The sequence below is a fragment of the Anolis sagrei genome, chromosome 6 (assembly GCF_037176765.1).
Source record: "Anolis sagrei isolate rAnoSag1 chromosome 6, rAnoSag1.mat, whole genome shotgun sequence".
NCBI lineage: Eukaryota > Metazoa > Chordata > Lepidosauria > Squamata > Dactyloidae > Anolis > Anolis sagrei.
The window spans coordinates 2,858,711-2,885,107 of NC_090026.1; the positions used below are offsets into that span (position 1 = coordinate 2,858,711).

Genomic DNA, 26,397 nt, shown 5'->3' on the forward strand with positions numbered 1-26,397 from the left:
AGTTTGAGGACCCCTGTTCTAGAACATGAGAGAATGCTTCTGGAACATGGTCATATAACCCAAAAAACCTACAACAACCCAGTAAGCTGTACTGTTTTTACCTCTTACTTTTTAATGGGTATGTTTTCGAATTGCTTTCCATGTTATTGATAACCTAAATATGTTTAACCTTTTGTATGTTTTTAACCGAGAAGAACTATTATCTGTATCCTTAATTTTTGCAAGCTGTCTTGAATCCCAAATTTGGGGGGGAAATGAAGAAAAAAAACCCCAACAACGTCTACACAGAAGAGCAAGTCCCCTTTCTTTCCCTACCATGCTGTACAATGATTCCACTTTAACCACTCTGGCTGCAACCTACAGATTTCTGTGGTTTGCCATTCTGAGCCGCTAAACTGCAAATCTCACAATCCCATAGGATTTTGCCATGGTAATTAAAGTGGACACATAGTGTACTTGTCCTGCATGGGAATCTACTCTCCCACAGCTTGCTGCTCTTGAAAACAGCTTTAGTGCCATTCACGAGTCCAAGACTTCCCCTCTTTGTGGCTTCTGTATGAAACTAAAGCTGTGCAGCCAACTGAGGATGCCAGAGTTTCTGGCCTGCAGTTGCCCCAAGCCTTTAACCCACAGCCCATGTGCCCAGCCTCCTTGAAACCCACTGGAGCAACTGGGAGGGTTCAGTTCACTGCTGCCACTTCCTCCTCGGCCTGTTTCCTCCTCCTCCTCCTCTTCCTCCTCCTGCATTTCCTCTTGGTCAATGACGACTGGGGCGTTGCCTCGAACTTTTTTCTTGGGCGCTGCTTTCCGGTTTTCCTTACACCCTCCATTGTCTGCTCCTGGTTCCTCATCTGCCAGGAGACAAAGAAAAACAAGCTGTGTGTGTAAGAGAGAGACAATTTCTCTCTGTATAACAGCACAAGGGGAATTGGGTTGGGTGGGGGGAGGTGGGACAGCAGAACTGACTGGGAGAGGAAACTGGCTGGGAGAGGAGCCCTCTCACAATCAGCAGGAGGGGACTTGTTTGGAAACCCTGGGTGGGAAGAATGTGGAGAGCCACTCTGCTCCAAATAGCTCTGGTGGTGGCCCCTTTCCCAGTGACTCTCTCTCTCTCTCTCTCGCCTTATTCCTGCCAAACCATCCTGCCTGTGGCCATCCTGCTGCACTCTCCCACAGTCCCAAGCAAAGGATTTTCCCAATCTGTTTCACTTGATGTTTACAAGTAAAAGAATTACTTTCCCCTTCCGTGTTCTTGCTGTGATGCTTCTTTCTGATCCGATGTGCCTTCTTTTCTGTTTCTAATGGCACTGGTTTGTTTTTCACCACTCTTTTAGTTCTGGAGATGCCATTCTTTGCAGCCAAAGATACTTCCAAAGTTACCCTGAGAAAAAAATTAAAATAAGTCACATCGATAAAATGTCTGGGGAGGTTGCAGCGTGGTTGGTAATCACAGACATACCCTCCAAGCATCCCATTCTGGCAGGGACAGCCCAGATTAATCCTCTGCTGGCCCATTTTTTTTCAGCTGCTTTCAAAATGTCCCAGTCTCTCTTCCTCCTCCATCCCCCTTGTCCTCAGCTTACTTCAATTAATGCTTTCATACAGTCGCTGCATACGGCAGGGACGCGGCCACTGCCATTTTTGAGCTCCCCCCACCATATGCAGCATCCACAGATTCTCCAATCCGGATTGGAAGTTTCAGCACCCGCTCTTTAAGACGATTCCCGCCGTATAAGACTACTCCTGCAAATAAGACAACTCCCACCATATAAGACTACTCCCACATATAAGACGACACCCATGCATAAGGCTACTCCAACGTATAAGACGACCCCTGACTTTTGAGAAGGTTTTCTTGGATTGAAAAGTAGTCTTATACGCCAGAATATACAGTATTATTTATTTACTACATATATATCCCACTCTTCTCACCCCAAAAGGAGAGCTCAGAGCAGCCTTACAAAAAGGCAGCAATTTGATGCCATGCACATATGTACATACAGTAAAAACATATACATTAAAACCAAAACTCAACAGCGATATTGAAACAATGATTAAAATCACATTATCCAGAGTTAAATCCAAGGCCATTCCATCAGTCATTTCGCAATTTCACAATTCCATATACTCATATTGCACTAACTTGCTAGCCAAAAGCTTGGTCCCATAAGGTCAGGAGGGAGGGCACTGATCTGATTTAGCTGGGGAGGGAGTTCCAAAGCCGAGGGGCCACCACTAAGAAGGCCCTGTCTCTCATCCCCACCAATCAGGCCTGTGAAGAAGGCAGGACCAAGAGGGTGGATCATAGTGGGAGATACTTTTGGACAGGTAAAATCCCTTCCTTCCCAATGGAATCAGGCAAACTCTATCTCACAACGACAGTGGCTTCTCAATCTGTTGCAGCTTTCTTCTGCCTTCACAGCCGTTATAACATGTACCATCTTATCCTCCGCCTGCTCTGCCGGTGAGGTCTTTGGGTCTTCGGACTGTGCTTGGTCTGGAACCTCCCCTGCGGCCACTCCTGGGAGTGCACGACTTCAGTCATTGCGCCCGCAGGTTCATTGGAACACGCAAGCCCCCTCAAAATGACAAGGTGACAATCCATCGAGGGGAAACTAACTCACAACCTCTGAGGATGCCTGCCATAGATGCAGATGAAACATCAGGAGATAATGCTTCTGGAACATGACCATACAGCCGGAAAACTCACAACAACCCAGTGATTCTGGCCATGAAAGCCTTCAAAAACACACTGGTCTAGATTGTCTGTTTTTCCTCATTCATAACCTTTACTATCTTATTATTGCTCAGCCACATGTGTCCCTTTTTGACCCATGAAACATTTATTTAAAATTTATTTATTTAAAACACTAGCCGTCCCCTGCCATGCGTTGCTGTGGCCCACTCTGGTGGTCATGGGGGTTCTGTGTGGGAGGTTTGGCCCAATTCTATCGTTGGTGGGGTTCAGAATGCTCTGTGATTGTAGGTGAACTATAAATCCCAGAAACTACAACTCCCAAATGTCAAGATTCTATTTCCCCCAAACTCCACCAGTGTTCACATTTGGGCATATTGAGTATTCATGTAGAGTTTGGCCCAGTTCTATCGTTGGTGGGGTTGATAATGCTCTGTGATTATAGGTGAACTACAAATCTCAGCAACTACAATGTCAAAATTCTATTTTCCCCAAATTCCACCAGTGTTCACATTTGGGCATATTGAGCATTTGTGCAAAGTTTGGTCCAGATCCATCATGCTGTGCTCTCTGGATGTAGGTGAACTACAACTCCAAAACCAAAGGACACTGCCCACCAAACACTTCCAGTATTTTCTGTTTTTCATGGGAGAACTGTGTGCCAAGTTTGGTTCAATTCCATCGTTGGTGGGGTTCAGAATTCTCTTTGATTGTAGGTGAACTATAAATCCCAGCAACTACAACTCCCAAATGACAAAATCAATTTTTTGAGTGAAGGACATACATTGGGTTGTTAGGTGTCTTGTGTCCAATTTTGGTGTCAATTCATCCAGTGGTTTTTGAGTTCCGTTAATCCCACAAACAAAGATTACATTTTTATTTATATAGATTTATATTCTACCCTTCTCACCCCGAAGGGGACTTAGGGCGGAGCACAGCATATAAACAGCAAACACCCAATGCCGGGACACAAATTCACATACAATACATAAACATTAAAAAACATTCATCAAAATATTAAAATACACCATTTAAAACTGTCCTAGTCATCCGCATCAAATCGAATTGGCCTGGTCATCTTTCCTATTGCTGCTTTATTGCCCTATCCCAAAAAGCTTGGTCCCACAGCCAAGTTTTGACCATCCTTCTAAAGGACAGGAGGGAGGGAGCTGACCTGATCTCACCAGGAAGGGAGTTCCATAGCTGGGGAGCCATCACCGAGAAGGCCCTGTCTCTCGTCCCCACCAATCGTGCCTGTGGCAATGGCAGGACGGAAAGCAGGGCCTCCCCAGAGGATCTTAATCTCCATGATGGTTCATAGGGGGAGATGCGTTTGGACAGGTAATTTGGGCCGGGGCCGTTTGGAAGGCATGCACATATAAGAATTCATTTCCTAGTATTTCCACCTCAAGAACACATATCTTATTGTCCATGTTTTTTATTTTAATTGCTTGTATTGTTATTATTTATTTATTTATTATTTATTTATTTATTTACGACATTTATATGCCGCTCTTCTCACCCCGAAGGGGACTCAGAGCGGCTTACAAGGTATATATACATACAATATATTATTAACATAGTACAATATCAGTTTTAAATATTGCTATATTGCACTATATCAATTATACTGTAATATTATTAGTAATATTACATGTAGTGTAAATATATAATTATAATATCATATTATTATTAGTAGTATTATATTGCATTGCATTACAATATTATAAATATTATATGTATATACAATATATTATATCTCAGTTCTTGTGGCTTTTTTCGGGCTATACGACCATGTTCTAGAGGCATTTCTCCTGACGTTTCGCCTGCATCTATGGCAAGCATCCTCAGAGGTTTACTGTATATTATATTATAACATATTATTAGAATAGCATAGGAGACAAGGTTATTATTATTGCGTGTATTGTTGTATTTGGGCTTGCCCTCATGTAACCCTCACCGAGTCCCTTGGGGAGATGGTAGCGGGGTACAAATAAAGGGTTATTATTATTATTATTATTATTATTATTATTATTATGGAGCCCCCGGTGGCGCAGTGGGTTAAACCTCTGTAGCGGAAGGACTGAAAACTGACAGGTCGCAGGTTCGAATCTGGGGAGAGGCAGATGAGCTCCCTCTATCAGCTCCAGCTCCTCATGCGGGGACATGAGAGAAGCCTCCCACAAGGATGATAAAAACATCAAATCATCCAGGAGTCCCCTGAGCAATGTCCTTGCAGACGGTCAATTCTCTCACACCAGGAGTGACTTGCAGTCACTCCTGACACAACAAAAATTATTATTATTATTATTATTATTATTATTATTATTATTGTCGAAGGCTTTCATGGCTGGAATCACTCCATTCTTGTGGGTTTTTTCGGGCTATATGGCCATGTTCTAGAGGCATTTCTCCTGACGTTTCGCCTGCATCTATGGCAAGCATCCTCAGAGATGAGGTCCCTCACCTCTGAGGATGCTTGCCATAGATGCAGGCGAAACGTCAGGAGAAATGCCTCTAGAACATGGCCATATAGCCCGAAAAAACCCACAAGAACTGAATTATTATTATTATTAACCAGTTTAGATGCTTCTCTACAAGATATAATGATCTTGTAACCCTGGCTTCCCATCACTCCGCATGGGAAACATCAAAGACCTTCCTTCTGCCCTCCCTGGGGAGCCAACCAGCCTGTGAAAGCCAAAGGAAATGCCTGGGGGGGGGGGGGGGGGAGCCCAGAAAGGAGGAAGGAGACATGTGGGTGCAAGGGCTCTTCCTTTCACTCTCCCTTGTATGGATTCCAAAAGGCATGTTGTTTACTGGTATTTTGGGATCTGCATCCAGAGGAGATGTGCGTGACTGAAATGGGGGCAGAAAGCATTAAGCATCCTCTCTCCCGCCTGCTGCTTCTCTCACTATTTTTTTCCCTTCAAAAATCAATAACAACACATGATCAGAGCTCTTTTGCCCACATTTGCCTGGGGATAACAGGGGAGCTGCAGCAGGGACCTCCTCCGATGTGCTGGAGCCGTGGACTGTACGCCAGCACCACCCCGAGGCCAAGCAGGGATGTCGACAAGCCTGCAAACTGCTGCGGTTGCCACTGCTGCCACCGTTCTTTGCCTAAATATAATGCTGATGGTTTCGAGAATCCCATACTGTTTTCACTGCTTCAGCAGGACAAATAAAACTCCCACACAGAAGGCAATTTATTCCACTTCCTGCCCTTTGATGAGCAGCAGTTACACATGCCCACAAACTGTAATTGGCTTTTTAATATCTCTTGTCAAAACACTCAATATAATCCTTCCATAAATGGAACAAGGACTTGGGAGTGAGGACAGGGGGTCAGGGAGCGAACCCTTTTGGCTCTCTAAGTGAGACAGAAATGCAGGTGGAGTCCTGTAAAGGATTGGTCTAGAGCACGCATCCTCAAACTATGGCCCTCCAGTTGTTTGGGCCTTCAACTCTCTGAATTTCTGACAATTGAACAAGCTCATTAGGGCCAAACAGCTGGAGGGCCGCAGTTTGAGGATGCCTGGCCTAGAGCATTGGTTCTCAACCTTCCTAATGCCGCGACCCCTTAATACAGTTCCTCATGTTGTGGTGTCCCCCAACCATAACATTACTCTTGTTGCTACTTCGTAACTGTTTTTGCTACTGTTATGAATCGTAATGTTCAACATTTACACAAATGACCAGCCACTGCCAGAAGGGACAGAGAGCTTCATCTATGCTGATGATTGTGCCATCACCGCTCAAGCAGGGAGCTTTGAGATGGTTGAACAGAAGCTCTCTGAAGCTCTAGGTGCTCTTACTGCCTATGACAGGGAAAACCAGCTGATCCCCAACCCATCTAAAACACAGACATGTGCTTTTCATCTCAAGAACAGACAAGCATCCCAAGCTCTGAGGATCACCTGGGAAGGAATCCCACTGGAGCATTGCAGCGCACCCAAATCCCTGGGAGTCACTCTGGACCGTGCTCTGACCTACAAGAAGCACTGCCTGAACATCAAGCAAAAAGTGGGTGCTAGAAACAATATCATATGAAAGCTGACTGGCACAACCTGGGGATCACAACCAGACACAGTGAAGACATCTGCCCTTGCGCTATGCTACTCTGCTGCTGAGTACGCATGCCCAGCATGGAACACATCTCACCACGCTCAAACAGTGGATGTGGCTCTTAATGAGACATGCCGCATTATCACAGGGTGTCTGCGCCCTACACCACTGGAGACATTACATTGCTTAGCCCAGGGGTCCTCAAACTAAAGTTCGGCCCTCCAAGGTCATGTACCCGGCCCTCACTCAGGGTCAACCTAAGTCTGAAATAGCTTGAAAGCACACAACAACAACATCCTATCTCATCAGCCAAAAGCAGACCCACACTTCCCATTGAAATACTAATACGTTTATATCTGTAAAAATTGTTCTTCATTTTAATTATTGTATTGTTTTAAAGTGTATTTTGCGTTACAAATAAGATATGTGCAGTGTGCATAGGAATTCATTAATTCCTTTTTTCTTTTCTTTTTTACAAATTATAATCCGGCCCTTCCAACAGTTTGTGGGACTGTGATCTGGCCCTCTGTTTAAAAGGTTTGTGGACTCCTGGCTTAGCCGGTATTGCACCACCTGACATCCGCCGGGGAGTAGCAGCCAATAGTGAAAGGACCAAGGCAGGGACATCTCCAGCCCATCCTCAGTTTGAGTATCAGCCAGCACGTCAACAATTTAAATCAAGAAATAGTTTTCTAAGATCTACAGAGACACTCGCTGGAACACCTCAGCAAGCGAGAGTCCAAAAGTGGCAGGCTCAAATCTGAGACCTCAATCCATGGCTGATACCAAATGAGAGACTCCCCCCCCCCCCGGGCACACAGAAGACTGGGCGACTTGGAAGGCGCTGAACAGACTGCGCTCTGGCACCACGAGATGCAGAGCCAACCTCAAGAAATGGGGCCACAAAGTGGAATCCACAACATGCGAGTGCGGAGAAGAGCAAACCACTGACCACCTGCTGCAATGCACCCTGAGCCCTGCCACATGCACAAGGGAGGACCTTCTTGCGGCAACACCAGAAGCACTCCAAGGGGCCAGATACTGGTCAAAAGACATTTAATCAACTACCAAACTTGCAAATTTTGTGTTTTGTCTGTTTCTTTGTTTGTTTTGTTCTGTTAGAAATGTAATACCATTGACTGGTTGCCCTGACATGACAAATAAATAAAAATAAATAAATGAATCATAATGTAAATATGTTATATGTTATTAATCGTAATGTAAATACCACAATTGAAGAGAGATATTGACAAGCTGGAATGTGTCCAGAGGAGGGCGACTCAAATGATCAAGGGTCTGGAGAACAAGCCCTATGAGGAGCGGCTTAAGGAGCTGGGCATGTTTAGCCTGAAGAAGAGAAGGCTGAGAGGAGATATGATGAGAGCCATGTATAAATATGTGAGAGGAAGCCACAGGGAGGAGGGAGCAAGCTTCCTTTCTGCTTCCATGGAGACTAGGACGCAATGGAATAATTGCTTCAAACTACAAGAGAGGAGATTCCATCTGAACATGAGGAAGAACTTCCTGACTGTGAGAGCCGTTCAGCAGTGGAACTCTCTGCCCCGGAGTGTGGTGGAGGCTCCTTCTTTGGAAGCTTTGAAACAGAGGCTGGATGGCCATCTATCAGGGGTGCTTTGAATGCAATATTCCTGCTTCTTGGCAGAATAGGGTTGGACTAGATGGCCTAGGAGGTCTCTTCCAACTCTAGGATTCTATGATATGCAGGATGGATTTTCATTCACTGGACCAAATTTGGCACAAATACCTGATACGCCCAAATTTGAATACTGGTGAGGTTAAGAGGAGATTGATTTTTGTTATTTGGGAGTTGTAGTTGCTATTTCATCTACAATCAAAGAGCATTCTGAACTCCACCAATGATGAGATTGTGCCAATCTTGGCACACAGAACTCCCATGACCAACAGAAAATACTGGAAGGTGTATTGTCGAAGGCTTTCATGGCCGGAATCACCTCTCAACAAAAGTTTGCTCCAGGCACTGTCAGGCAATTATATGCTAATCAAGGTGGTCAGTTGAAACAAGTGGATGCAAAGTAAGAATCTATGATATCTTTTTATGTAATATTTAGATCAGGGGTCAGGAACCTTCGGCCCTCCAGGTGTGGTGGACTTCAACTCCCACAATTCCTTGAGGCTCGGCATTCGCCCCAAAGGCTTACCTTGGCCTCAAGGAATTGTGGGAGTTGAAGTCCACCACACCTGGAGGGCCGAAGGTTCCCCATGCCTGATTTAGATAGTAGACTGTGACCCCTTAATAGAAATATACTATGAGATAAAGGATTATAGAACATTAATAGATGGCGAGTATTGCACTGTATGCAACAAACACTTGCAAATGTATGTTTACTTAAATAAAAAATTTTAAAAAAGAAAGAAACATTCACACCTAGCTCCAGCAGACAAGAGTCCTTTGTCCCACCCTGGTCATTCCACAGATATATAAACCCTTTTTCCTAGTTCCAACAGACCTCACTACCTCGGAGGATGCTTGCCATAGATGCAGGCGAAACGTCAGGAGAGAATGCCTCTAGACCATGGCCATATAGCCCGAAAAAAACCTACAACAACCCAATACTGGAAGGGTTTGGTAGGCATTGACCTTGAGTTTGGAGTTGTAGTTTACCTACATCCACAGGGTACTGTGGACTCAAACCATGATGGATTTGGACCAAACTTGGCACAAATACTCAATATGCCCAAATGTGAACACTGGTGAAGTCTGGGGGAAAATAGACCTTGACATTTGAGAGTTGTAGTTTCTGCGATCTATAGTTCACCTACAATCAAAGAGCGCTCTGAACCCCTCCAACTACAGAATTGGGCCAAACTTCCCACACAGAACCCCCATGACCAACAGAAAATACTGTATTTTCTGATAGTCTTTGGCAACCCCTCTGACACCCCCCTCACAACCCCCCCAAGGGGACCCAACCCCCAGGTTGAGATACGCTGGTCTAGAGGCTAACAAAGACTGACAGGCATACCCTGCCCAAGATTTCATTTCTTATCTGCTTCTTCCACATTTCTATATTCCCTGCTCTCTGAAAACATAATAATTTAAACAGAGGCTGGATGGCCATCTGTCAGGGGTGATTTGAATGCAATATTCCTGCTTCTTGGCAGAATGGGGTTGGACTGGATGGCCCAGGAGGTCTCTTCCAACTCTTTGATTCTATGATTCTATAACAGACACAAGCCGCTTCACTTGAAACTGAGTGTCTATCACTTTTCTCATTTTCTTTTCTTTTCTGTTTGCCATCTGGATTTCCAAGGTCAGTCTTTGGCAGGCTCCTATGAGATTTACAGTAGCATAGGAACATGGCCAGGTGAAGCTTTTATCACTCCAAGTTGTGCTTGATAAGGGAGGGATTCTGGCAAAACGGATTTACAATATTTCTGCCAGTTAGGCCAGACTGACAGAAAGTAAGCCTCCATTACTTCATCATATGGAAGATGATTCAAAAAGGACTTTGATAAGCTGGAATGTACCCACAGAATAACGACCAAAATAGTCATTGTCTAGAAATCATGAATCCCTCTAAGGCAGTGTTTCTCAATCTGGGGGTTGGGATCCCTGAGGGGGTTGCGAGGGGGTGTCAGAGGGGTCACCAAAGACCATAAGAAAACACAGTATTTTCTGATGGTCATGGGGATTCCATGTGGGAAGTTTGAGCCAATTCTATTATTGGTGAAGTACAGAATGTTCTTTGATTGTAATGAACTATAAATCCCAGCAACTACAACTCCCAAATGTCAAGATCTATTTTCCCCAGACTCCACCAGTCTTCACATTTGGGCATATTGAGTATTCGTGCCAAGTTTGGTCCAGATCCACCATTGCATGAGTCCACAGTGCTCTCTGGATATAGGTGAACTATTTATTTGTCGTGTCAGGGCAACCAGTCCATTATATTACATTTCTAACAGAACAAAGCAAACAGACAGAATACAAAATTTGTGAGTTTGGTAGTTGATTAAATGTCCTTTGACCAGTAGCTGGCCACTTGGAGTGCTTCTGGTGTTGAGCCTGCCACTTTTGGACTCGCACTTGCTGAGGTGTTCCAGCTAGTGTCTCTGTAGATAGGTGTACTACAACTGCCAAACTCAAGGTCAGTGGCCATCAAACACTTCCAGTGTTTTCCATTGGTCATGGGAGCCAAGTTTGGTTCAAATCCATCGCTGGTGGAGTTCAGAATGCTCTTTGATTATAAGTGAACTACAAATCCCAGCAACTACAACTCCCAAATTACAAAATCAATCCTCCCCCAACCCCACTAGCATTCACATTTGGGTGTATTTGGGTGTTTGTGCCCAGTTTGGTCCAGTGAATGAAAATGCATCCTGCATATCAGATATTTACATTATGATTTATAACAGTAGGAAAATGACTGTTATGAAGTAGCAACGAAAACAATATTATGGTTGGGGGTCACCACAACATGAGGGACTGGATTAAGGGGTCACGGCATTAGGAAGGTTGAGAACCCCTGCTCTAAGGAATGGAGGAAGGAGCTGAGGATGTTTGGGCTGGGGAAGAGAGGGCTGAGAGGGTACATAACAACTATGTTTAAATATTGGAAATGAGGTCATATTGGGGGCGGGGGGAGGGCAAGCTTGCTGTCTGCTGCTCCAGAGACTAGGAAATGAGAAATGAATTAAAACTGCAGGAAAATAAATTATATTATTTATTAATTTACTATATTTATGCCCCGCTCTCTCTTACCCCGAAGAGAATTCAGAGCGGCTTACAAGTTATATGTACATACAATATATTATATTATTAGCATAGTACAATATCAGTATTATATATTACGATATTGTACTATACCACTATACTGCAATATTATTAGTAATATTACATGATTTTGGCCTGCATCAATAGGAGCATAGTGTCTAGATCTAGGGAAGTCATGCTCCCCATGCTCTATTCTGCCTTGGTTAGACCACACCTGGAATCACACTGTGTCCAATTCTGGGCACCACAATTGAAGAGAGATGCTGACAAGCTGGAATATGTCCAAAGGAGGGCAACTAAAATGATCAAGGGTCTGGAGAACAAGCCCTATGAGGAGCGGCTTGAGGAGCTGGGCATGTTTAGCCTGAAGAAGAGAAGGCCAAGAGGAGATATGATAGCCATGTATAAATATGTGAGAGGAAGCCACAGGGAGGAGGGAGCAAGCTTGTTTTCTACTTCCCTGGAGACTAGGACGCAAGGGAACAATGGCTTCAAATTACAAGAAAGGAGATTCCATCTGAACATGAGGAAGAACTTCCTGACTGAGAGCCGTTCAGCAGTGGAATTCTCTGCCCCGGAGTGTGGTGGAGGCTCCTTCTTTGGAAGCTTTTAAGCAGAGGCTGGATGGCCATCTGTCAGGGGTGATTTGAATGCAAATGGCAGGGCAGGGGGTTGGACTGGATGGCCCATGAGGTCTCTTCCAACTCCAGGATTCTATTAGAATTCTATTGTATTATAATATGATGATCAATATTATTTTGTAAGTACATATAATACATTATACTATATATGTACATACTATATATGATATTCTACTCAAGTATCATATTATATATTATATATGTTTATATAATGTATTCTATTATATTCAAACATCAGCAAAAACCTCCAGGCACAAGCTGTTCAGCGGTGAAATACGCAGCTGCCTCAGAGTCTGGTGGGATCCTTCTCTGGGTGTTTTGAAACAGAGGATGAATGGCTATCTGTTAGGTTGGCTTAGATTGTGTGTTCCATCATAGCATAATGGGATCGGATTGGAGGCTCCTGGAGGTATTTTCCAACCCTAGGAGTCTATGGGCTTCATCACGCTCGAGCGTTTATTCACAGTGACTGCCTCCTGCAGAATTCTGCAATTTGTAGTTTAGGGAGCAGCCTTTAAATTGCTCATCCAGAGAAGCCCTGGGCCTTCTCTGGATGACTACAAACCCCAGAAATCTGCAGGGGACAGTCATAGAATCATAGAATCATAGAATCAAAGAGTTGGAAGAGACCTCATGGGCCATCCAGTCCAACCCCATTCTGCCAAGAAGCAGGAATATTGCATTCAAATCACCCCTGACAGATGGCCATCCAGCCTCTGCTTAAAAGCTTCCAAAGAAGGAGCCTCCACCACACTCCGGGGCAGAGAGTTCCACTGCTGAACGGCTCTCACAGTCAGGAAGTTCTTCCTAATGTTCAGATGGAATCTCCTCTCTTGTAGTTTGAAGCCATTGTTCCGCGTCCTAGTCTCCAAGGAAGCAGAAAACAAGCTTGCTCCCTCCTTCTCCCTGTGGCTTCCTCTCACATATTTATACATGGCTATCATATCTCCTCTCAGCCTTCTCTTCTTCAGGCTAAACATGCCCAGTTCCCTAAGCCGCTCCTCATAGGGCTTGTTCTCCAGACCCTAGATCATTTTAGTCGCTCTCCTCTGGACACATTCCAGCTTGTCAACATCTCTCTTGAATTGTGGTGCCCAGAATTGGACACAATATTCCAGATGTGGTCTAACCAAAGCCGAATAGAGGGGTAGCATTACTTCCTTAGATCTAGACACTAGGCTCCTATTAATGTAGGCCAAAATCCCATTGGCTTTTTTTGCCGCCACATCACATTGTTGGCTCATGTTTAACTTCCTGTCCACGAGGACTCCAAGATCTTTTTCACACGTATTGCTCTCGAGCCAGGCATCGTCCCCCATTCTGTATCTTTGCATTTCATTTTTTCTGCCAAAGTGGAGTATCTTGCATTTGTCACTGTTGAACTTCACAGCATTTATTATTATTATTATTATTATTATTATTATTATTATTATTATTATTTGTACCCCGCTAGCATCTCCCGAAGGACTCGCTGCAGCTTACAAAGGCCAAGGCCTCAAAAACATAGCATAACAATACACAACTCAAAGCAAATCAAAACAATTAAAGCAATAACAAACAACAACAGAACAATAAAACAGTACACCAAACACAATAAAACTGGGCTGGGCCAAATGTAATAGGTACAGATTAAAAGTGCTGATGTGACAGGTGATATGTCGGATTTTAGGGTAAGTGCAGTGTGCAAGCAATCTTAAAATCTAATAAAGTGCTTCTGGGACAGGTTGTTGCGAGTTTTCCTATTCTGGAAAGGCACATCGGAACAGCCAGTGGATTAAAGTGGATTAATGCCCAAGTGTGATTTTTTTTAAATTGTATCATAAGTGACTTGAGAAACTACAAGTGGCTTCTGGTGTGAAAGAACTGGCTGTCTGCAGAGACGTTGCCCAGGGGACGCCTAGATGTTTTACCATCTTTCATGAGAAGCTGGAGCTGACAGATGGGAGCTCGCCCTGTCTCACAGTCAGCAGTTCAACCGGCAAAAGGGTTTAACCCAGTGGTTCTCTACCTGGGGTCCCAGATGTTTTTGGCCTACAACTCCCAGAAATCCCAGCCAGTTTACCAGCTGTCAGGATTTCTGGGAGTAGAAGGCCAAAAACATCTAGAGACCCCAGGTTGAGAACCACTGGTTTAATCCATTGCGCCACTGCAACTCCTCCTTACCGCAGCTCCTCCTCAAGTGTGATGAATCATAGAATCATAGAATCAAAGAGTTGGAAGAGACCTCATGGGCCATCCAGTCCAACCCCATTCTGCCAAGAAGCAGGAATATTGCATTCAAATCACCCCTGACAGATGGCCATCCAGCCTCTGCTTAAAAGCTTCCAAGGAAGGAGCCTCCACCACACTCCGGGGCAGAGGCTGTATGATTGACAGATACGACCCAAAAACCAGACCTACAAGATCAAAGAATGGTTGCTACCTATAACCTCAGTTCCCTCACTTATTCTGTCTTGTTTGTGGTGAGATACTCTGCAGTGGATGATGGGTGTTTCTGAGAATGTACAGACAATATATTTGCACCGGGATTGTGGTGCAGCTGGCTGAGTGTCAGCTGCATTAAGATCACTCTGACCAAAGGTCATGAGTTTGAAGCCAGCCCGGGTTGGAGTGGGTTTCCAACCATTGTGTAGCCTGTTGTCGACCTTTGCAACCCGAAAGACAGTTGCATCTGTCAAGTAGGAAAATTAGGTACCACCTTAAAGTGTAGGGAGGCTAAATTAACTGATTTATGAGGCCATAAAGAAGACTCCAGCAAAGCATTCCAGCAGGGAAGCATGCGGGGAATGCGGAAAGTGCTTCATCAGTGTTGCAGATGGACGAGGAAAGTGACAGCTCCCCCGGCAGCCAGAAAAAGTTAAATAGCCTCTGTGTATGTCTGTATATGTTTGTATGTCAAAATTGGCATTGAATGTTTGCCAAATACGTGTACACTCTAATCCGCCCTGAGTCCCCTGTGGGGTGAGGAGAAGGGCGGAATAGAAATGCTGCAAATAAATAAATAAATAAAATTGTGACCGAGTCAGTTCCAGAGCAAGCAGGCTGGCAGCACTCACCTCCCCGGACTTTTTTCCTCAGGAGGCTCTGCTGAGAAACCTTTCCTCCCAGAGTTTTCTGGAAACAGAAATGACAGCGGCTATAAATAGCTTTATAATCTAGACCTGCAAAGTTCATAAAGTTTAACAAAGAAAATGGGTGGATGTCAGATTGTGTGACTATCATTGCCAGTTCCGAATGTTATCTTCAAAAGCCGACATACATCCCAAGTTTCATTGCTCAAAACACCCTGGAGAGCGCTAATTTATCCAGGACTGAGCTGATTTCAATGGGCTTTACGTCAAGGTAAGCAAGTGCAGGACGGCAGGCTTCGCACCCAGAGCCTGGGCATTTATTTTTTACAATGAAAGCTGCTGCAGTTACAGCCCAGCAATCGCATCGTTGCAAATTTCAGCTCTTCGCTTGCATATATTTATCAGTAGTAAGTCAAATACTAGAATGCCACAGGTCATTGACTTATGCTACAAATCCCATTATCCTCTATCCCTCCTTGCTGTTTTCCTAACACTCACAAGCAAGAAAAACATACATGCCACCTGATAGTCTTCCCCACTATAAGGCTGCATTCCTATAACTGAAAGAGCAACGAAGGCCCCTTCTACACTGCCATATACAATCCAGATTATCTGCTTTGAACTGGATGATATGGCAGTGGAGACTCATATAATCCAGTTCAAATCAGATAATGTGGATTTAACACAGTAGGTGAACCGCCAGATGCAGTAAATCTTGCCAACCAAAAGATTGACAGTTCAAAGCCCAGGTCAGGGTGAGTTCCTGGCCTTTAGCCCAGTTTCTGCCTACCTAGCAGTTTAAAAAACAGCAATGTGAGTAGATAAATAGGTATTGCTTAAGTTTTTTTTGTCGTGTCAGGAGCGACATGAGAAACTGCAAGTCGCTTCTGGTGTGAGAGAATTGGCCGTCTGCAAGGACGTTGCCCAGGGGATGCCCAGATGCTTTCATGTTTTATCATCCTTGTGGGAGGTTTCTCTCATGTCCCCGCATGAGGAGCTGGAGCTGATAGATGGAGCTCATCCACCTCTCCTCAGATTCGAACTTGCGACCTGTCGGTCTTCAGTCCTGCCGGCACAGAGGTTTAACCCACTGCGCCACCGGGGGCTCCTACCGCTTAAGCGGGGAGGTATTTAAAGCATCCATAAGGAAAATGCCAGAAAAATTGCTGGTGATTCAACCAAGGAGGAAATTTACAAACAAAGCTCTTTGGCAGGGAAAGTAGAGCGACAACACCCCCCGTGGCTGGAACCAAGCACAGCCTCCAAGATGCCGAAGATGGGAAAGTCTATATATACCTCAATCTATGTACAATTATCTGTCTTGTCAATGTATAATGGCATTGAATGTTTGCCATATATGTGCTCTGAGTGCCCTTTGAAGGGCGGAATATCAATACAATAAATAAATAAATGAATAAACAAATAAATCTGGATTATATGGCAGTGTAGAAGAGGCCTAAGAGGGGTACCATTAAAAGGCAAGGGACAATGTTGCCCCTTGTTAAGTTACAATCTAATTGCAATGCACATGTGTACGTAAACTTCAAGACATCTGTTTACTTACGATGACCCCATGGATTTCAGAGGGTTTTCTTGGGACAAGTATACTCAAAGGGATTTTTTTACCAGTCCCGTCTTCTGAAACACAGCATCCTGCACCTGCTCTTTGTGGGGGGTTTCTCATCCAAGTACTAAGAAACCTGCTAAGCTTCCAAGATCAGTGATCTGGTACCTTTGGGATGTTTAGACCAACTGGAATGTATTTGGTGGGTGGAGGAGTTGAGAAAGTTAGAGTTCTGCCTAGAGGGCGGTTTTGTCAGGAGTATGGCGTTATTTCCAACTTCTGACTTACTTCTTAGAAGTAAGTAGTTATTTCCATGATCGTTCAACACGACAGCTTCTTGGCACAAGTCTGATAGAGCAGGCATTGGCAAACTTCAGTCCTCCAGGTGTTTCAACTCCCACAGTTCCTAAGACCGGCTGTTAGGAATTGTGGGAGTTTGAAGTTCAAAACACCTGGAGGACTGCTAGAATTATTTACGCTAGAAAATGGGAACTCAAGGACTTGAGCACAATAGAAGAATGGTTAAATAAAGTGTGGGAAATAAAGGATATGGACAAATTGACCTTTTATTTGAAAGATTATACGGGAAAACCAATAAGAAGAACTGACTGGAAACAGTTTGAAGACTATATGAAAACTCAGTTGATTACTACCTACCAGAAGTGACGAAATAGAGGAAAATAGGATCAAACAAAGTAAAGTCTCTGGAAAACTACATATAGAAAGGTGAGCCGCCAGAGCAAAGAAGAAATAAATACAAAGAGAGGAAGATGGCGACGCAGAGAAGAAGATTGGGAAGTCAACCCCCTTCTCCCCCCTATTTTTTTCTTTCCCTTTCCTCAATTTAAACCTCTTCCCACATTTCCCAATATATACATATATATTTCTTTTCTTTTAACTATCCCTGCCCCACTTTTCCTCCCTATATCTACCCTGGTCTTTCCCAGAAATTACCTTCCCCCTATATTTTAATGTATATTGTGAAAAACCCTAATAAAAACTATTTAAAAAATAAAAAATAAAAAAACACCTGGAGGGCTGAAATTTGTCCATGCCTGCCTTACCCACTCAATATTTGTCCTGTATAAAGCTTGGAAGTACAAGTAAAGGAAAGGTAAAGGTTTTCCCCTGACATTAAGTCCTTTGCTAAGGATTTCTTAAGGCAGTTGTTTTTGGAAGGACTTTAGGTGCATCTGCACTGTAGGATTAATGCAGCTTGATACTGCTTTAACTGCCATGGATCAAGACTAGGGAATCCTGGGAGTTGTAGCTTGGCGAAGCCTCAGCACTCCTTGCTGAGAGGGCTACTGACCATAGGTAAAAGTAAAGGTTTTTCCATGGCATTAAGTCCAGCTGTGTCCAACTCTGGGGGTTGGTGCTCATCTCCATTTCTAACCCGACGAGCAGGCGTTATCCATAGACACCTCCAAGGTCATGTGGCTGGCATGACTGCATGGAGCGCCTTTACCTTCCCGCTGGAGAGGTGCCTATTGATCTACTCACATTTGTATGTTTTTGAACTGCTAAGTTGGCAGAAGCTGAGGCTGACAGCAGAAGCTCACGCCACTCCCTGGATTTGAACCTGTGACCTTTTGGCCAACAAGTTTAGCAGCTCAGTGGTTTAACCCACTGTGCTCCTTGGGGCTCCTTGGAACTAGAAACTTTACTAAAAGGATGACTGGCTAAATGCACTACTTTGTGTCTATAGCTCCCACTGTGTTGTTATGGCACCTCTTTCCACTGCCCCCCTCAACTCTTTCTGGGCAGAGAGGTGTGATATAAATTGAGTAAACACATGCGCCCTCTTCCTCGCTGTGTCAACATACCAATGCAGTCCTGCAAAGGCCTCTGAAGCACGCTCTGGAAAATCTTCTCAAACTGTGCGTCAGTGAGGCAACCTTCATTCTGCCAAGGGATGAGCAAACAAAGCAGTCATATCACAACAATGAGCCCTGTTGTTGCACGACAAACACAGGCACCCAGCGAACAGAGGACAGTGGGGCGCTTGGGAAACTTCGGTTGGGCCAAAACGTGGCCGGCAAGCGTCCATTTAGTGCCAAACCAACAGTGGAGGGAGGTTGGCCTCGTTTTTTGTTCTCACTGCTCTAGTTACCTACTCGTTTCTTTCAAAACTTTTCTGCATTGCACTGCTTTTACCGAAAAACAAACAAAGCAGTTCACACACAAAACAGATACAAAAAAGTAGCTACAAAGGATAAAATACTAGAAGTATAAAATGCACAAGAAACAATGTTTCAATTCATTCATTAATATCTTCCTGCCTTTCTTCTGCTACAAGTTCAATATGGCTCACATCAAAGTAATGAGTACACTCAAATAAGTTGTAAACAAAAATACTTTTTTACACTGCAATAAAAAACTGATTTTACTATATTATAAAAATTGATTTTAATTTGTACTTATTATTGTTATTATTACATTTATTTATACCCCACTGTAACTCTCCCAAAGGAGACTCAAAGAGGCTTAACATAAAAGCATTAGCAGGAATTCCCCTGTTTTTTAAAGCCATTGAAATCCACAACAGAATTTCAACAGAAAGGAGGAAACCATGAAAATGAACAAAGTCTGGCTACCAGCATTTTAAAAACTCTAAAATCAGGACAGGCAATAAAGAGCAACACTCAAAAAACAGGGAATTCCAGACAAGAAACTATCAGGGCCAGCTAATCTGGCTGATCTGGCTGGGGTGGTCCATGCCTTGATCACCTCTAGATTGGACTACTGTAATGCACTCTACATGGGGCAGCCCTTGAAAACGGCTCGGAAATTCCAACTGGTCCAACGGGCAGCGGCCAGGATGTTAACTGGTGCTCCCTACAGAGAGAGGTCAACCCTCCTGTTCAAGGAGCTCCACTGGCTGCCGTTTATTTTCCGAGACCAATTTAAGGTGCAGGTGCTTACCTACAAAGCCCTGAACGGTTTGGGACCATCCTACCTGCGTGACTGCATCTCCGTTTATGAACCCACGCACTCACTTCGTACATCCGGAGAGGCGCTGCTTGCAATTCCGCCTGCGTTGCAGGTGGGGACGCGAGACAGGGCCTTTTCTGTGGTGGCCCCCCGACTCTGGGACACCCTCCCCAAAGATCTTAGACAAGCCCCTACGTTGGCAGTCTTTAGAAAGAACTTGAAGACCTGGCTGTTCCGATGTGCCTTCCCAGAATAGGAATCCTCCAACAACAAGTCCCAGAAGCACTTTAGTAGAAATTAAGATTGCTGGCACACTGCACTTACCCCATAATCCTTACATACCACCTGTCACATCAGGACTTTTAATCTGTACCCATTACTCTGGCCCGGCCCAGTTTTATTGTGTCTTGGTGTATTGTTTATTGCTTGTTATTTAATATTGCTTTAACTGTTTTTAATTTGCTTTAGGTTGTGTATTGTTATGTTGTGTTTTGAGGCCTTGGCCTTTGTAAGCCGCATCGAGTCCTTTGGGAGATGCTCGCGGGGTACAAATAAAGTTAATAATAATCATAATAATAATAATCACCTCCCAACAAAAGATTCCGCTGGGCAGTAAGCAGCCTTGAAGCTGCAAGGTCATTAAATGCTAATCAAGGTGCCCAATTGCAACATTCACACCTAGCTCCAACAGACAGGAGTTCTTTGTTCCACCCTGGTCATTCCACATATATATAAACCCTATTTTCCTAGTTCCAACAGACCTCACTACCTCTGAGGATGCTTGCCATAGATGCAGGCAAAACGTCAGGAGAGAATGCCTCTAGAACATGGCCCTATAGCTCGAAAAAACCAACAACAACCCAGTGATTCCGGCCATGAAAGCCTTCGGCAGTTCAAAAATACTTTTCAAAAAAATAATGTGGGACACTGTGAGTCTGAGTATTAGAAGAAATGCAAAGCCCAAATGAACAAAGTTAATAAGAGCAGCAACAAGAATTAATGAAATGGTCTTGAGACCGAGCAACTTCAAGAACCACCTGCTTCCTTCACCAACTTGCCTGGAATATCAGAACTGGCTCGGGATCTACTTCATGAATATGCAAAGGAGTTAATACAAGAAGGAATGAAGGAATTAGACAAGCGCCTGAAGTGCAAAGACAGATCTTTGAATATTAACGTCAGGATTACCCCTGCCATCGTATTTCCAGTTTCTGTGCAGAGCTGTGAAAGCTCGACAGGGAAGCAAAAGCTTTAAAAGATTAGAACATTTTGAAATGATGTGTATTACCATTTGGGGATAAATCAGCCTAAAGATTATATCAAACAACTATGGTATGCTTGGTATAAGAGATTCAGGATATCTGCATGCCCATCCCCCTCCAAACACCCCACCTTGTCATGCCCAGCACTTTTAATTTTAATTGTGACATTTGGCCCGGCCATTGTTTTTAATTGTGTCATTGGGTGTTGTTAATTGTTATTGCTTTGTTTTTTGAGTTATTGTGTTGTTGTTATTGCTGCTGTTTTATTATTGTATTTGGGCTCGGCCTCTTGTAAGCCGTACTGTGTCCTTTGGGAGATGGTAAGGTAAAAAGGTTTTCCCCTGACATTAAGTCCAGTTATGTCTGACTCTGGGGTGTGGTGCTCATCTCTATTTCTAAGCCGAAGAGCCAGAGTTGTCCGTAGACACCTCCCAGGTCATGTGGCCGGCATGACTGCATGGAGCGCCGTGGAGATGGTAGCAGGGTACAAATAAAGGATTATTATTATTATTATTATTATTATTATTATTATTATGCTTGTACTTGGCACCAAAACAAAATCAGCGTTCAGCTTCCCAGTGGAGGGCATCCCACTATTAGGGAGCCACAGCTGAAAAGGCCCTCTCTGGCCCCTTCTACACTGCCCTATATCCCTGGATCGGATCCCAGATTATCTGCTTTAAACTGGAATATATGAGGGCCCTTCTACACTGCCATATAATCCATAATATCAAGGCAGCATGTCTTTCCAGTGTATTTTTCCAGGAACTTTCAGGACATAACCAGCTAAAACATCTTTCAGACCAACCATATGTATATTGAAACATTTATGCTTTTCTTATACTGTATTTAATTGAGTCGCCTGAGGGCTGAGAAAAGCGGTATATAAATAAAGTAAATAAAAGTAAATAATAATAAAATTCATATTTAAAATCAGTTGCTTTCACTTTCAAGATCAGGGCCCCATCTACACTGCCATATAATCCAGGTTATCAAAACAGATGATCCACATTGTCTGCTTTGAATTGGATTATCTGAGTCTAAACTGCTATATAAACCAATTCAAAGCAGATAATCTGGATTTTAGACAGTGGTATAGAAGGGGCCAGACTCTCCACTTCCAGATAACTTGGGATAAGAAGATAATCTGGGATCAGATCCTGGGATATAGCAGTAGTGTGAAAGTAGATCCCAGTGGTGCAATGGGTTAAAACCTTGTGCCGGCAGAACTGAAGATCGACAGATCATAGGTTCAAATCCGAGGAGAGTGCGGATGAGCTCCCTCTGTCAGCTCCAGCACCCCATGTGGGGACATGAGAGAAGCCTCCCACAAGGATGGCAAAACATCAAAACATTCCGAACGTCCCGGCAGCATCCTTGCAGATGGCCAATTCTCTCATACCAGAAGTGACTTGTAGTTTCTCAAGTCTCTCCTGACAAGGAAAAAAAAACTTGCATTTAGTGTATTGATCTCACTGGTTGATTCTCTGGCATGGACTTATGAAGGAGTGCCAGGGAAAGGCACTCCTTCAAGTATTGCCCAGAGAGAGAATGCTCCCTTGCCTCCCCACTATTCCAAAATATGCAGACATGGCAGATAAAGTGGAATCACAGGATTTAAAATGTGGAACGGCATTACAAAGATGTGCGTGAAGGGTTCCTTTTTTATGGGGAGGAAGGAATGCTAGATAGGTTCCAGTTCCTCTTCCGAGCCACCAAGGACGAAGTGCCAGGACTCCAGAGCATTTTCTGTGATATAGATTTGACATGAAAATCTTTCCTCTCAAGGCAGCAAAACATATGCTTCCACTCACCTCTTTGGACACTTCTGAGTATTTTTTCCTAGAAGTTCCCTCCTTCTTCCTCTTATTTGGGGTTTTGCCAGCTTTTGTGGGTCTGGTTGCCACTCCATCACCTGCAGCATGGCTCAGAAGATCGGGCGCCTCTTTCACTTCCACATCTTCCTGTTCCCATGAGAGCCCATCTGACTTCCCTTTTAGAACTGGAGAATGGCAAGGTCTAACTGGAGATGCAAAGACTTTTTTGGGCCTCTTCTTGAGTTCTGGAAATATTTTTAAAAACTGTGTTACGGTATTTTATTGGTGGGTGCCTTCAAATCATTTCTAACTTACATGGGCAAACTTTGGCATTCCCTTCAGGTATTTTGGATTTCAATTCCCACATTTCCTAACAACCAGTAAGCTGTTAGGAATTGTGGGAGTTGAAGTCCAAAACACCTGGCGGGAGTGCCAAAGTTTGCCCATGCCTGATCTAGATATTATTGCCATTTTTGTTATCATTATTGTTCTGGCACAGCTGTACCAGGAGCTCCAACTTTATTTTCTTTCTGTTATCTGTTTGCAGTCATAGGGCAGGCCACCTGTCCATCATAATTAAGCTTTGGTTCCACCCCTTGTTCAGGGCTCTGGGAGGGAAAGGAGCCATTTTTTGGTCAGTCTCACATAAGGAAGCTAAACTATAAGACATAGACCAGTCCGTCCCGTAGAAAAGCTTCTTTTCTCAAGAACATCCGGGGAAACAGAAACAGAAATTCCAGGGGAAAGGTCCCAAGGCTCTGGCTGAGAGCTGACAGCCTATTAGAGCCGTCGCAAACTAGGTTCCTGCGGGAGAAAACCTTGCTAGCAAGTCCCTGACGTCATGAGCCTGCGCCTCTCGCCCCGCCCCTTTCTCCGCCCCTTTCTCTTTGCCAGCGTGGTTTTTCCTTTGCTAGGGCAGCATTGCCCGCATTTTCTCTCAGTTGGCAGAATTCAACTGAGAGAAAATGCGGGCAATGCTGCCCTAGCAAAGGAAAAACCACGCTGGCAAAGAGAAAGGGGCGGAGAAAGGGGCGGGGCGAGAGGCGGAGTCTCGTGACGTCAGGGACTTGCTAGCAAGGTTTTCTCCCGCAGGAACAGAGTTTGCGACGGGCCTAAGCCTCACAGCAATCAAAGGGAAAACAGCCCTGAAGTTTTCAAAGAATTCTCAGAGAGAGGATAGGATTACAGATCCACTGAACTCCAGCTGAAATATCTACAAGCCTCGGCTAGTAGGTCTACTCGATACCCAGACGCATTTGGAATCGGTAGTAGGATCCACACCGATGAGGCATAGATAGTAAACAGCCTGGGAGAGGTTAAATAGCAAGTACAGTTAATCAAAGTCAGGTACCAGTCCATTGAGGACTACACTAAGAAAGCCTTGAAGTGTTGTTTGAACCATTGAAGATTTGTTGTTTGTTCCATAATAAAGACTTTGTTGTATCATTAAAGACTCTAAAGACCATCACTTCAGAAAAATCCCTGAGAATCTCTCTTTGAGGCACCCCTGGCTTCCCGCTGGGCTTAAAGTATACGTCCTATAGAAAAGACAGCTGTCACAGGCCCAGCGCGCAACAGAACAATTATCATTATTACTTACTAGCCGTCCCACCACGCGTTGCTGTAGCCCAGTCTGAATATATGTGCTTTGTGTGTGTGTATATTTATGTATATATGTGTGTTTGCATCTATATATATAATTTTGCTCATGTGTTGTAATGTTTTTGTTTTGTTTTTTGCTTTTGAAGTCCCTTCTGCTGCGTTTTTTCAGTTTTTATGAGTGACAGTCACTCGTTGGCCTGATAGGTATATTGTATCCAAATTTGGTGTCAATTCGTCCAGTGGTTTTTAAATTATGTTAATCCCACAAACAAACACTACGTTTTTATGTATATAGATTACTTAATTCACATTCTGTCTTTCTCCAGGAGCACATATATAAATTAAACCCATAGAAAAGCCAGGCACACATATGGATAGTACACTTCAGTGGCCTTCTCATTCAGTGGGCGATCCAGATCACTTGTTAATGGAAATCTTCCCATTCTTATGGAAAATCAGAATCCAAGCATTAATCTGAAATATCCGCATATTGTACTAAAAACCTCCCACATTCACCCCTCAGTGCCTAAACTCCTTGTGTCCAATATGTACATCTTCACAACATAATCAACATCTCTCAGGACTGCTTTATGTATTCCTGGGGTTGGACTGGATGGCTTTGGGGGTCTTTTCCACTCTATGTTTCCATGTATTGTCGAAGGCTTTCATGGCCAGAATCACTGGGTTGTTGTAGGTTTTTTCGGGCTATATGGCCATGTTCTAGAGGCATTCTCTCCTGACGTTTCCCCTGCATCTATGACAAGCATCCTCAGATCCTCACTACCTCTGAGAATGCTTGCCATAGATGCAGGCGAAACGTCAGGAGAGAATGCCTCTAGAACATGGCCATATAGCCCGAAAAAACCTACAGCAATCTATGATTCCAATTCTAAACAGTTTATTTGTGTGGAAGCGCTGGGGGAGAGCAGGAACTTAAAATGAGAAGTGGTCTGAATTGAAAAACAGTCTTCTCTCTAATTTTGCAATACACATCCAGTGCACAGGAGGAAGGCACAGATCCACCCAGTGATTCTGCCCACCATTCTAGAACTTATTAGCAAATCTGAATGGCAGGCTCTTTGTACTTTCTTAAGGAACTTGTACAAAATGTGTGTGGGAATTCGCTGACTTACTATTTGTATCCCTACAAAGAATAGTAGTCCTGGAATCATAGAATCCTAGAATTGGAAGAGACCTTGTTGACCAACCAGTCCAACCCCATTCTGCCAAGAAGCAGGAAAATCACATTCAAAGCACAGATTGACATCCAGCCTCTATTTAAAAGAAGGAGCTTCCACAACGTTCTGGGGCAGAGAGAGAATTCCACTGCTGAACAGCTCTCTCCCACAGTCAGGAAGTTCTTCTTAATGTTCATGTGGAATCTCCTTTCTTTCCTGTCGTTTGAAGTCATTACTCCACTGCATCCTACCAGGGCAGCAGAAAGGAAGCCTACTCCTCCCTATGACATTTATTTATTTATTTATTTTATTTTATTTATTTATTTAGAAGTTTTCTATACCGGCCTTCTCACCTCAGCGAGGGACTCAGGTCGGTTTACAGCATCCCCTCACTTCTTGACCCATGGCCCTCATCATGACTCCTCTCAGCCTTCTCTTCTGCAGGCGAAACATGCCCAGCTCTTTCAGCCACTCCCCACAGGGCGTGTTCTCCAGACCCTTCATCATTTTTAGTTGCCCTCCTCTGGACACATTCCAGCATATCAACATCTCCCTCCCATAAGAAATGCTTATTTGCCCATATTACTCTTTCCAAAGGAGTGTATTTCTTTTAAAATACTTTTTAATCATCATCATTTAGGTACCACTATTTGTACTGGGTTTTTTTTTGTCAAGTTGCTTCTGGTGTGAGAGAATTGGCCGTCTGCAAGGACATTGCCCGGGGACGCCCAGATGTTTTGCTGTTTTACCATCCTTGTGGGAGGCTTCTCTCATGTCCCTGCGTGAGGAGCTGGAGCTGATAGAGGGAG

The 26,397-nt window shown here is 44.0% G+C and overlaps 1 protein-coding gene across 1 annotated transcript in view; it reads right to left on the minus strand.

Moving 5' to 3' along the window:
• Positions 1–26,397, minus strand: part of ZCWPW1 (zinc finger CW-type and PWWP domain containing 1) — a 68,637-nt gene that overhangs the window by 33,359 nt on the left and 8,881 nt on the right. The window contains 5 exon segments of the mRNA XM_067469662.1: positions 663–851; positions 1,236–1,381; positions 15,217–15,274; positions 18,622–18,700; positions 22,806–23,053. Of these exon segments, the coding sequence (XP_067325763.1) occupies positions 663–851; positions 1,236–1,381; positions 15,217–15,274; positions 18,622–18,700; positions 22,806–23,053 (720 nt within the window).